We start from the raw sequence: 13141 nt of genomic DNA, 5'->3' as shown, positions 1-13141 counted from the left end.
CACTGACCTTTGGATTACTGGACGACCCACAATCTAATCTTAACTTTGTTTAGCTGAGGCCCTTCAGCTGTTATGTGAAGGTCTGCTGTGACTTTGAAGGACCTTCATTAGTACCTCCTGTGTATGAGTTCTCGAGCCGACTATGCCAGTGGTTCAGCAGCGGTGACTGCTCCAAGCAGATGCCCGCTCCTCCTGGTTGCGATCAGCATTTTAGTGTGCTGCTGCCCGCTCTTCCTCGGCCCAAAGGGACCAATTAGGCCCTGCCAGCTGCACCATGAGTGCCACCACGGAGTGAGGGGGCTGTGGGTGGGTGAGGATGCTGCACGAGAGAAGGGCAGATAGAGCTAAGGACGCACATGTAGACGTGGAGAGTCACAACACTGAGTTATTACAGATCAGATCCACAATTTAGACTTGACAGCAGAAAGTTTGATGCTAGCAGAAAGTGACCAATTACCGGAAAGAGCTAATGAAGAAGAAAGAGGTGGAAAGTAGTCACAGCGTTTATTTGGATCCTGACTTCTTCAAAGCACCTGCTGGTCGTCGGAAAGATCGAACGAGTGGAAGCTCCTTGGCCCCCATCCTTCACCAAATTAGCACCCGAGTCAACAGGAGACTTGACTGGCCCTCATCACACCGTGGTCCCTCTTTCTCTTGGCTGACCTTTAGCGCCTGAACCCTCACTTTTCAGCCCGGTAGAGGCACTGCCATGTCCAGAGCTGTTACTGAGCTGACCATGGCCTGGGGCCAGAGCGAACCAGAAGTTGTGTAGTTATTTCAGCAGGCCCTCTTACTTACATCAGGACACAAAATATCAGTGTCAGTGGACGCGCAAAACTACAAGTTTACTGCAAAGTTACACATGAAATCCACTTTCTTCTTGTAATGCTCACTGTCAAATGTTGTCATAAAGTACCCTGACGAAGTATTGAAGTACATCACTCAGTAGAGAACCAGCCTCTTCCAAGGCCCAGTTGTCCCTTTAACTGCAGCAGATTACATAGATATCAGTGCCTGAAACAAGATCCATGAATTATTCTTGGGAAATCTGTGACATGTTAAAGAAAGTGATAAAAAGCCTGGATCCACCCCCTGATGCAGATGTGCACCAACATTTATTGGGCTCTGGATGTTTTTGGTGTCGTGGTTATCAGTCCAGTAGTTTTTGCCTTATCCCGCTAAATGACAGACACATATTGTTGTTTTGATTCGCTGACCTTGAGGCAGTGCAGCTGTATCTGAGCTGTAACCTCTGAAAGATGCTTCTCTGCTTACACTGGAGTGTAAAGAGGACCTAAATACTCCGTCCGAGCAGCCTCATCCTCTCGCCTGTGTGGCGCTCTCTCGGACACCCCCCCTTCTCTCTTTACACTTTGACACATTCATGATGCTTGTGTGTCTCCCAACGGGCGTGTACATCACCTCCTTGTCTCTCAGTCAGTGGCTGAAACAGAAGTTGGAGGGCCGGCTGCCCGGGGCCCATCACTCACTGGCCCAGAAGAATAAGCAGCATGATGGATGCACACTACGATGGCATCTGCAACCAGAACCTCGGTCCTGGTCTAAATCTACACTACTGAGCCACCTCTGTGTGTGTTGATGTGCGTGTGCGGGTTGACGGACGTACAGGACCACAGGGCCGTGCATGTGTCTGCAGCCCGTCACTCAGTGGGATCAAACAAAGTCAAAGCAACATAGTGTGGATCCACACAGCAGCTCTTCTTTCTCAACATGACTTTATTCCAGTGTGAGTGTTGTCAGGCAACACATCCAGTACACATTATATTTATACTCTGAGTATTAAAACACTATAATACATCAGATCAGGGCCAAAGTGTCTCGATCGACCCCTGGTGGCTGGCAGCAGTATAAGTCATAAACCCCGTCTCCTCCGTGTTTGCAGATGGGACATGGACAAAACTAAAAAAATCACATGTCATGCTGTTCTTCTTCATACACAGTCTACACTGTTCACCCTTTTCCCACCAAATGATCTGGTAGCCTACTAATGTCAAAATCTGGTGCATGAACTGGTAACAAAACCAGTTGCATGTTGGTAGACAAAGAATTATGTGAGAGTGAAGCCGAACAGTAAAGTAGCAGCCAGACTGATAAACAACGAAAACTGAAACTAACTTTGAAACTCACTTTCAAACTCTTTAAAGTTGACGGGACTTTCATATTACGGTGAGAATTCACTTTAGGCTCATCAGTAAGAGCGCCTCCTTTCCACACTTTATATTATGTTAATTTCACGTTGTCATTACAGTCACATAAAACCTGTGACTCAGTGTGTACTGAGCAGGACATTGTATTTTTGAAAAATGAAGTTGTCAGTGTTTTCTCTTTGACATGTAATTTAATGGATATGCTGTTTTTAAATCGGTTTGTTGTTTGGCATCTGTCATACATGCTGAATTGATTGTGTGTGTGTGTGTGTGTGTGTGTGTGTGTGTGTGTGTGTGTGTGTGTGTGTGTGTGTGTGTGTGTGTGTGTGTGTGTGTGTGTGTGTGTGTGTGTGTGTGTGTGTGTGTGTGTGTGTGTGTGTGTGTGTGAGATAAATTAAGGTAATTGAAAGACGGGATAAATTAATGAATAGAAATACTGTGGAGAAAGAATGTTGAGTAGATGTGAACAGATAGAAAACTTTAAACTGGTGATAAATCAGTAAAATAGTTTTGAGGTCCGTGTCACTGCCGATTCTCGAACCAGTGAAGTCAAAGCATCACGGTTGCCCCCTGGTGGCTGGCTGCAGTATAGATACAAAAATATCAAAATACATTTTCCTCGAAGATGGTTTCTGATTAAGTTTGGTTTTAATTAGTTATTTAATGATGGGCTTTAAAAAACTATGCCCCACTCTATGATCACAAACTTTGGGTCCAAATGACGCCGTTGCCACAAGATCGCTGCGTTTGTATCTGGGATATTTTGGCTTCATTTCTGGATAGTGGGAGCAAGTGGAGATGAAGCCTCCATCTTCTATGAGATCTTGTTGTCAACACAGCATCAAAAAACAAAGAAAAGAGAAACGGGCGCCACGCCCATCTTCCTGCACACACGCCCTCTTTCTTTTCCGTCACTACGACTCAGAGCTGCTTTCTCCCTCTGGGTTTTGATGTGAATCGTTCAGGGCAGAGTCTCCCATCCCATGTGGAATCCAGTGTTTCCCTTTAGTGATGCACTCACTTAACCTTCAAGTGCCCCAGTCACACTTGGAAAGGGTTTTTATGAGACACACACTTACCCCCCAAGCTTTTCACTCTCTCCCACAAGCACACACACCCCTTCCTTCCCTCTCCGTGCTCACAAACAGACGCACACACGTATGTAATGATAGCAGACCTTTAGTGGACAAAGCCCCGGGCTCTTCCTCTTGAGGTGTCTAATGGGATCTGCTGATTGACAGCTACAGTCATCCATTTGACCAAACATGATGCGGTGTGTGTCTGACACACATGTCACTGGACACATGAAATGTTTGTGGTGGATTACCATCTCGCCAGGTCCCCAATCACAGCTAAAGATCTTGTCAGCTCCCGGGGTTAGGGTCAGGGTCAAGGTTGAGTTTGTTGGAAATGCGTGTTTTCGTCATGTCTTATTCAAGTTATTGATGTTCTTTATGTCGATGGGAGCATATGTCTACTTTGCAAAAGCACATATAGAGGCTATTATCATTCAATTATTCATCAAGGATGTTGTCAGGTCTCCTCACGTATCGTTCAACACTGGAAAATTACTTAGACTTGCATTGTGTTCTTAAAAGTGTGGCCATCATGCATGTTTCAACTTTTAAGATGATTAAGCTCATGAAAATATAGATCATAATGTAGAGAGGTAACTTTAATTCTGATTACAAATCAATCATTGTCAAAGGTCATGTGTGTCCCTGGGCTAAATTACAGACTGAAGTTATACCCCCCCAGGAACGGGAGTCAAACCTCGATACTTATTTGGTTCCCTCAAAAATGTGCTTGTTGCACAGAGTGTGGCTCATTGTCACGCTTAAGAGACTTGGCAACGATCATGTGATCTATTCATAGCCTTGTTTACTGCGATCCTTCGTTTAATATCAGCTAACTGATTGAAATCAGGAACGTTTTCTTCAATACAACATTTGACTTCCTTTTTAAATGTGTCTTTATTTATTATTTCTTTCAAATGATGCTAATCTATTTATTTCTGGAAACACATTTTACACATTTTCACTTCCTTCCCGGGAGGAAGATGAGAAGGTCAGTTCTCCTCGCGTGTGTCTTAAGTATGAGGCTAAAACAAGGAGGTGATCAGCTAATCTTAGTGTAAAGACTGAAAGAAGGGGGCAACATTTAGCCTGGCTCTGTCCTGAAGTACAACGTGACCCCTACGACACCGAGAAAACACACTAATTAATAAGTATTTTGTATTTAGTTTGGTTAATAAACCAGAACAACCTTTTTGGGTTAGTTGTGGTATTACAATGAAGTAAAAGTATTACTAAAACATTTTGTGGACTTTCATAAACTTCTAATATCTTTATTTTTAATTACCCAGTCTTATATTTTAGTTTTATGCAATTTTGTGGTTTTTAATTACTTGTTTTTATTATGTTATTTGTGATTTTTTTTTAAATGCTGTATCAATCCTTTACTTCTAATAGCATGTCTATAGCAACAACCTCCCAGCACACACATGTGTTTGCATTTGCCAGAGGGGAAGAATTCCCCCTTGCTCAGCTGGTATATGTTACAGCTGATGGCTCCACTGCGATGATGGACGAGGCCACAAGCCAGTAACCTCCCCCCCTTTTCTCTCCCAACCACCACCACCGCCACAACCCTCCTACCCAAAACACACTCTCCCCCTGAACACGCCTCTCTGTGGTGACATCACCACCACACTGGCTGACAGCCTCTGCTGATGGCACGCACCAGGGGCCTCCCGTGTCAGTACGGGGCCCCACGCAGCCGTCAGCCTGTCAGTTTGTGTCAGCCCAGCTCTTCATCCACATTCACTCCAATGGAGCCCCTGAGTATTCCCGTAAAAAGACTGGTCCATCATGCAGAAATACCTTCTCAAACATAATACTGTTTATTCTCCGGTGTTGATTCGGTAACGACATATATAACTGAAGAGCAATTGATTAATGTGGGGACATCTGTCATCACACTTACAGTATCACCTTGTTCTCTGAAGGCAGATCTGTTTTTAGTCTGCAGGACTGAATTAAGGTCACATGTCGTCGTTCTTAAAGGACTGAGCACACAAACACATGGATCCTTAAAGCTCCACCTGTTATTAAATTCAATCTTAAAATTAGATTAGATTATTAGGATTTTACACTCTAGATGTCACTGGCAGCAAAGAAACAACAGAAAAATACAAAATTTTGGATAATGTAAGGATCTGGAAACATAATCAGGCAAATATTTGAGGACTGATATCTATGAGTGTGCGGCTTGATTGAATTAAAGGGGACTGTTGGGCCTTGGCAGAGATATGTGTTCTACTAAATGCTTTTGAAATCTGCAGTGGATTTTTCTAGGCTTTTTAAGCTAATCGTTGGGCTGTATGGTTCAATCTCGCTATATTTTCTGTCTGTTGAGTGTTCTGTTTATTCTCAATCGTGACCTCTTAATGGCTGTAGGATGCACGGATGACACTTTTATTTAGACCAACATCAGTTTGCCTTGATGATCTAGAAGGAGCTGGTAAACATATTGACAAATATTCAAAACACATATTTATTTGTCAGTTGTGGCTAACAGGAACAAAACGTGACACACTGTACGTCCTGCAGCAGCGAACCCACGGATTTTGTCTGTTGTCTTGAGAGAATCAGGTGAACTTTGAGAATCTAGAGCTGGCTGTAGCTTTGAGCAACAGTATATTTTATTGAAATCAACATAAGGGAAATGAGACACACCAGTGATAATGGGTTATTGATCATATAAAATGGCAAAATGTTTCCTACAGGGCAGTTTGTGAAAGACATGAGTATTTAAAAAGACAGAAAAGCTTCTAAAGTCATTTTACTTTAAACAGGAAGATGTGTGATAACTTTTTGTGATCGAGAAGAACATTCCTCTGACCTGAATTCTCATGAAACAAGATGTTAAACTCATTCACACGCAACGTTCACATTCTAGTCGTACTCTAGGAGCACTTGATATACTCCGATGAGTTACAGGATGCAGTCATTTTAAGACCCTGGAATGCAGATCTCTGTTGGCAGGGTGGGGCTTCAAACTCTGATGACATCTCTGGGTATAGTCTGTCAGAAAGTATCTCTGGGTGTCAAACATGCACAGATCATATTATCATAACTGCTCTGGCTTACAGCGGGTTATTAAATTGTGGTAACTCCCTTGTTAAGTCTGATGTTAGCATGGCACCGCTGTCTTCTGTGAGAGCGGCAGAGCAGTGGGAGTCAGAAGATGAGCCCCAGGGGACAGGAACATGGGATGTCAGGGGGAACAGGCTCTGTCAATAATAAGATTTATTATCCATTGGGTCGTCCCAGGGAGGGGGCAGACTGAGACCGCTGTTCCCTGGAATTAGCCGTCAGGTACGGAGGGGGAGACTGCCGGGGGGGATCCCTAAGAGGATGGTGGAGGGGAGGTGCAGTACAGTGGCCTGTCACTAGCCCCAGTCAGAGGGCTGAGAACAGAGAGCACGGAGGTTTCAAACCTCTGAAGGGGAAGACAACTTTACTCAAAGTCTAGTCCGTGCCGCTTAGACGAGGCTCAGTCGTCTTAGGGATGTGAGTCGAGTGCAACTCTCCCAGATCCACTAATGTGATGCTGCATCTGCTGCTTAATGTTGACAAAGCAGCATCTACATCAGTGATTTGTCACCAGTGTTGAGTGGATTCCTCTCTCGGACTAACAGGAGAGGATCAGACCTGTTTGAAAGAGGATAAACGAGGGAAGAGATAAAACTTTGATTTTGCTTATAGGGGTTGGTTCAGCCACATTACTTTTTCAGAGGTCTTTGCCAAAATTTTGAGATGTGTCAGATTTCTGCCTCAACTTCTTTACATTGGAGACAAGTGGAATTTTGTTTGGAAAACGACATTTGAAGCATAATTACTGTTTTAATACAGTTTAAATATAGTGAGTGCTGGATATAGTAATCACAGATATAGTGAACAAACGTTTATACGATCAAAAAGCTTGGGACAGAATTGTTCTTATACAAACGCTGTTTAATAATAATTCAGTAGTGATGAAATAGTTCACTTTGGTTTTTTTTTTTTTACAGTCATGCCTTGCATTGCCTCAGTTCACAAATTCTGTTGTTCTTACCCAGTCTGAGTTTACACACGTGTTCGATGACGCTGTTGTGTTGTGTCAGAGCGAAAGAGAGGAAGAGAGCAAGAAGAATCAGGACGAACTGAATTAATGAATGAATGCGCAGCTATGAAGCAATTAAGTTGACATCGCCCACCGTACTAAAAGGGCACTTGAGTGGACTGCAGACATCCACGAGGCCACACAGTCCCCTTATCAATCCACTTTTAAATTCACTAGATCAAGAGTTGTATCCGGATCTGCACCAAATTGCAGACACTTATAAATATTGGTCCTCTTAACATGTCCGGTTTCTGTCATTAAGATCCATTAATTGTTTTTGGAGAAATAAATGAAAATGCTGCAAAACGTATTATCCTGAAATGTTAAAGAAAGAATTACAGGAGACACACTAAAGTGTAATGTGTTCTTCCCTGACCCAAATCACATCCTCTCACCAAGTTTAATGCTATTGGGGTTTGAAACTTTGAGAAAACAATACAACCAATTTGAAGATGCCACCTTGATCCTTTAGAAACAATGATGGGGTTTTCTGAGATTTTAATGTACGGCAGATTAATCAATGTCCCGGTTTTCTTGCGTTAGGCACAAAAAACAGACAACCTCAAAAGCTTGGAAGAATAAAACAAAAACTCTCAGCTTGAATAGATTCTACCGGTGTGAGGAAAATGTGTTGAAGCGACCCTTTAACGCGGCGCTGGCTCCAGACGGCAGGCTGCTTGCACAAGGAGCGATGAGTGCAGCGCGGAGCGACTGGAGTAGATTATCTGTGGATTCACGGCAGCGAGTCAGCGAGAGATGGATGAACGATGTGTGAGCTGCATGCGTCTGCAAACGGTGTCTTCACGGCACAGGGCGCCACTCGGCTCGCTCCCCCCACTTTGCAAGGCAGGCCACTGTCAAAGGTCTATTAAGGGAAGATTGAGACCCCAGGTGTGTATGTGTGAGTAAGTGTGCGTTTGTGTGTGAGTGCGTGTGTTCACATGCTCATTGGTCACGGTCCTATAGTGGAAGATTGAGACCCCATTGCTCCCAGAGCCACTCAACCAACACAACCTGCAGTGGTTTACAATCAGAGCAGCAGCGTCCATCCATCGCTGCTGACACACACACACACACACACACACACACACACACACACACACACACACACACACACACACACACACACACACACACACACACGTTTTACATTGGTTGTGAGGACACCCAGTGATATAATGCATTCGCTTGCCCCTTACCCTAACCTTAACCTCCCCTATATCTAACTCATTAATTCATAATAATAATAATAGAAAACAGTGCATTTTATTTTGGGGCACCTTTCAAGCCACTCAAGAATATAATTCTAATGTGTACAGATATATTAAAAAACAGCAGAATATCAGGTCATCAATAAAATAATAGGCTTATAAAATAAGTTTAATATCAACAATGGTAAAAAACAAGACTTGATTCAGGTCATTCTTACACAGAGCATCTTATAATCCCTAAAACTCAATTTAAGGTTGTTCAAAATCTCCTCACAATACACACCACTCATTTTCAAATTTGAAATAAATTGGCAAAATGAAATCTGAACAGACGTCAGGTCGCAGCGTCACTGTCTCCTCAACATGCGTTCAAGTATCCTGGTCTGGTTTCTGTGCAACCTGCACATCATGTCAACCTGTGTCACACAAGAGGTTCTACCGCAGACCTGCAGTCGACCCACACGTTGATGAAATGCTTGGTAGCTTTTAAATGAAAATGTGTCCACACAAGCATAGAAGGACATGTACACACACACACACACACACACACACAGACACACAACAAAAGGGCAGCTCACTGTAGATGCCATTAAACAGTCATCTCGGTGGAACAGCGGTGGGACAGCGTGGCGGGTGTCATGATGTTTGGAACAAGGGTTTAGAGTCAGATTGAGGTGCAGGTTAGAGATACAGCGGTGGGGGGTGCAGGAGGCTGTGGGGTGGGAATCGCGGCGGCACCTTTGACAAGACCTATTTGTCATCTGCCAGGACGCCCAAATAGCTCTGACTGCAATACAGATGGACTGTGGGAAAAAAAGTGACTTCAGGCCTGGCAACTAATCCTGTACAGAACACCACCCCCCCCACCTGCACCCACATACTCTCTCTCTCTGTCTAACACACACACACACACACACACACACACACACACACACACACACACACACACACAACACACACACGCACACACACACCTAATACACCTAATACAAATTAATATGATCACTTTAGTGCCAATGTTTTTTTCTAATATTGATGGATATTTAAAATGTTGCATGAAAATCTGCAAAACAACATATTAAATACTGGAAATTATCCATAATGCACAGTTCATGTAAAACTTTATCAACTGTCACAATTGATTTGTTAGTTTTAAAGCTTCTTCACCTTATGAAAGGATAATAGTGACACTATAGAATTTACTGAGACGTTGGAACACACGTCAGTAAATCAGATCAGATGAGACCCAACACACACAACTGTCGACTCTTTTGTTGAATTTACGGATACGTCCTAATGTTTGTTGTGATGTCAACACAAAAATACACACAACAGCTGACTCAGCAGCTTCTCTGTCTTCAATGTGCTGTAAGCAAAAACACAGTTTCTCTCTAAACCCAGATGCCCCCACTCACCTGAATGTTCCCAAAAAATGTTTCTGCTGATACAGAACCTATTGTTGCGAGGGATTATTATTATTATCATTATTACTTTGGCCCCAAAACACATTTTTAAGGGCCTCGGGATAATTGAAAACTCTTTTTGTGATCGGGCTCAGCTGTGGCCCCTGGGCTCCACAGCGCCTCCCGACGGAATTTGATCAAATGTTCATAAAAGTCAGTGGGCTCATTATTTTTGTGTAACACGCCAGAGGTTTTTATTCTCATTGACAAAAAGAGGAGCTTTGTTCCGTGATTCAAATCATAGTTTTAAAGTGTGTTTGTAGTAACTTAGCCTTAAGTCAGGTTCAGTGAAAGTCATCATCTGCTAATGTAACATCCAGCACACATGTACAGTAATAATACTCTTAACTGTCCTGACACGATTTCAAACATTTTTGCTTGAAGTCACTTCGGTGGAGATGCAGTGTAACACAGAATTATAACCCTACAATCTATCGTTCATGCCTTGTGTGTCTTCCTGAGTGCACATGGGCAAGGCACAGTGTTTTTGTGTACTTGTGTGTGTGTGCCAAACATGCAGCCAGCGTTGCATCAGCGCCCTCAGCTCGCTGGGATTTGTTCAACGGTAAATGTTTGTCTGAGATGAATTCCGGCTGATCCAGAACTGCATCCCGGCCGACAAATGAAACCAGCGCCTGAGGGGGAGTACGAACGAGGGGGAGGAGTGGAGGGAGCGGGTGGGAGAGAGAGGGAGGGTGTAATGTGTGGAAGTGGAAATCGAATCATTTTATTATTTGTCACTGCAGCCCTCGTGGTCACGGTTTGTTATTGGACGCTAATTAAAATGGCAACAATCCTGATAATTGGCAATTAAAGTCTTGTGAGAGAGACTATTGGAAATGAGCTCCTTACCGGTGTATAAACTCATCTGTTATCTCCCCTCACATGTCTCCTCACTCTGTCGTCTCCTTACTCATTAGGGAGACAGAGTGCTGTCACATGACCATTGTGGTGAATGATTGGTAGAAGGAGGAGAAAGGTACCGAGATAATGACGTTTTTTATTTAAATGAAGATGTTGAGCAATTGGGTTTTTTTTCATGCTCTAGCTGAGGAGGTTTTTAAAATCTTTTCACGAAATATGATGCAGCTTGTGGGGAATTAATTCATACAAGGTTTTTTACGAATACAGTTTTACACAAAGCTTTTAGGTGGTGCTCGTACCTAATTGGTCTTAAATACATTTAGGTTGGTCCTAATTGTCTTAATCTTAATTTAACTTCCATCTTGCTTTGAAATGAGTTTTCTAAGTGAAATGTTGGTGGTTCTTTCTCAGTGATACAGATATTATCACATTGTTATAAAACTACACACAAGACAACGTGGAGCTGATCGTTTACAAACAGCTCCGTCACTCTGCTTCTCTGTGGTGAAGACTTTGCATAACTACTGTTCTGTCTGTAGTTTGAGAGATAATGTGATAATTCACTTTATCTCCAATTATCAATCAAATTTTGATTTCAATTATCGGGAAGTATTCGATTCTTTTATATCTATAGTACTTGACATGGGTCTTCTTCAAATTTGTTGCAAAGATTCACTGGGACTTGAGAATAAACTGATTACATTGTGGTGGTCAAAGATCATGTTGGTCTCACAAAGCACATTTTATTTTGCCTTGTGAACGCCATATCCCCAGAATGTCTTGAGGGAATCATTTCACATTGAGCACAAACGTTCACTTGTACTCGAGGACTAATTGATATGATTTTGGTAGCTGAAGGTTAAAGGTCAAGTTCACAGTGGCCTCACAAAGTATGTTTGTTTTTCTTGAATGTGATATCTGAACATCAACTTTCAGCTCTTATCATTTTACTTGGATTATATTTTAACGTAACTGATAGAAATGATGCACAGAACTAAGAAAACAAAACTGGATCGGTGATAGAACAGAACCCTCCTCATCGGATCCCACTGACCCTGCGTTTCAGAGCAGAAAGCCTCGTGGCTCGTGAAGTCTTTAATCTTAGTGAACGGGGACTTGGATGATCCACAATGCAAATTCCATTCTTTGTTTGAGTACGTCAGCCAGCACAGGCCATCATAAAACAACATGATGGATACACAGCCAAATAAATAAATAAATAAAAATACTTACTCCTCTTTTTTCCCCCTATTCGGATCTCTGTACTCTAAACACTTCTTCTGATGGATCTGTAAAATGATATAACGAATGAGAGGCGAGCAGGAGCGATGAAGGCAGCGAGGAAAGAGACAGAGGAAATGATTTATTAGGCTCATAAAAATTCTGCCTTTGTTATTCCCTCTCATTTTTATATGTGAAGCTTATTAAAGAGCACACCTGCCAGAGTCGGACAGAAGTGTGTGTCTGTGTGTGTCTTTGTGTGTGTGTACTCAGTTTTATGCATTCAAACTGATGTGTATACGTGCATATGTTCACACACACTGACTGGATGTGTAACTGTTGCTTGTGTTTCGTATACGATTTAGATTTTCTTTTTTTTTATAACGATCCGTCAACGTTGCTGTCCTCAGGTCCCGCCTCCTCCTCCCCCTGTGGTCCCGCCTCCCAGCGGGTGTTCAGGACACGCTACAAGATGGTGACCCGTCCGGGCCCCAGCTCTGCACACAACCACCATTACAACCCCGCCCTGTCCTGGAGAGCCAAGAGGATCCAGTCGGCCAGGTAGAGTGCACACACAGACACACACAGACACACACACACACACACACACCCCCCTCCTGCCGCTCTGTGTTTAACGTGTCTCCGTGGTGAATATTTCTCAGTGCAGAGCCGTGCCCTGTCTTTTATGTCACCGTCATGTGGAGCATGAGTGGAAGAGGTCGGAAATTTATGGCGCTCATTTTTACACAGTAGATAACCCAGAGAATAAACCATTTACACCAACGTGCTCCTCGCATTAATTCACAGCAGCAGGGAGAGCGTCTCACCCTGGACAGATACAGACTAAAGGAATGATGGGTGGGTGTGTTCTGTAATGTCATTACAGCCCCCCCCCCATCTCTTTTTTTTTTACCTTCATTTATCTAACTTTAATCCCCTCTGTCTCTGCACTCCTCATTCACACTCGAGATATAAACCAGTGATGAGCTGGTTCCACAGTTAATAATCTTTAACAGGCCCGTAGTTAATATGTATTTATTAAAGCTTA

At 43.0% G+C, this 13141-nt stretch overlaps 1 protein-coding gene across 2 annotated transcripts in view; it reads left to right on the top strand.

Annotated features, from left to right (window-relative positions):
* zc3h3 (zinc finger CCCH-type containing 3) overlaps positions 1-13141 on the top strand; it is a 52702-nt gene that overhangs the window by 15971 nt on the left and 23590 nt on the right. For both annotated transcript variants that reach the window (XM_035176573.2, XM_035176572.2), the window contains one exon: positions 12504-12654. In XM_035176573.2, coding sequence (XP_035032464.1) covers positions 12504-12654 — 151 coding nt within the window. The remainder of the gene's footprint in view (positions 1-12503; positions 12655-13141) is intronic.

This window comes from Hippoglossus stenolepis, chromosome 14, assembly GCF_022539355.2.
Source record: "Hippoglossus stenolepis isolate QCI-W04-F060 chromosome 14, HSTE1.2, whole genome shotgun sequence".
Classification (NCBI taxonomy): Eukaryota; Metazoa; Chordata; class Actinopteri; order Pleuronectiformes; family Pleuronectidae; genus Hippoglossus; species Hippoglossus stenolepis.
The sequence above is the reverse complement of the archived record's forward strand: the minus strand, read 5'-3'. Positions and strand labels throughout refer to the sequence as shown.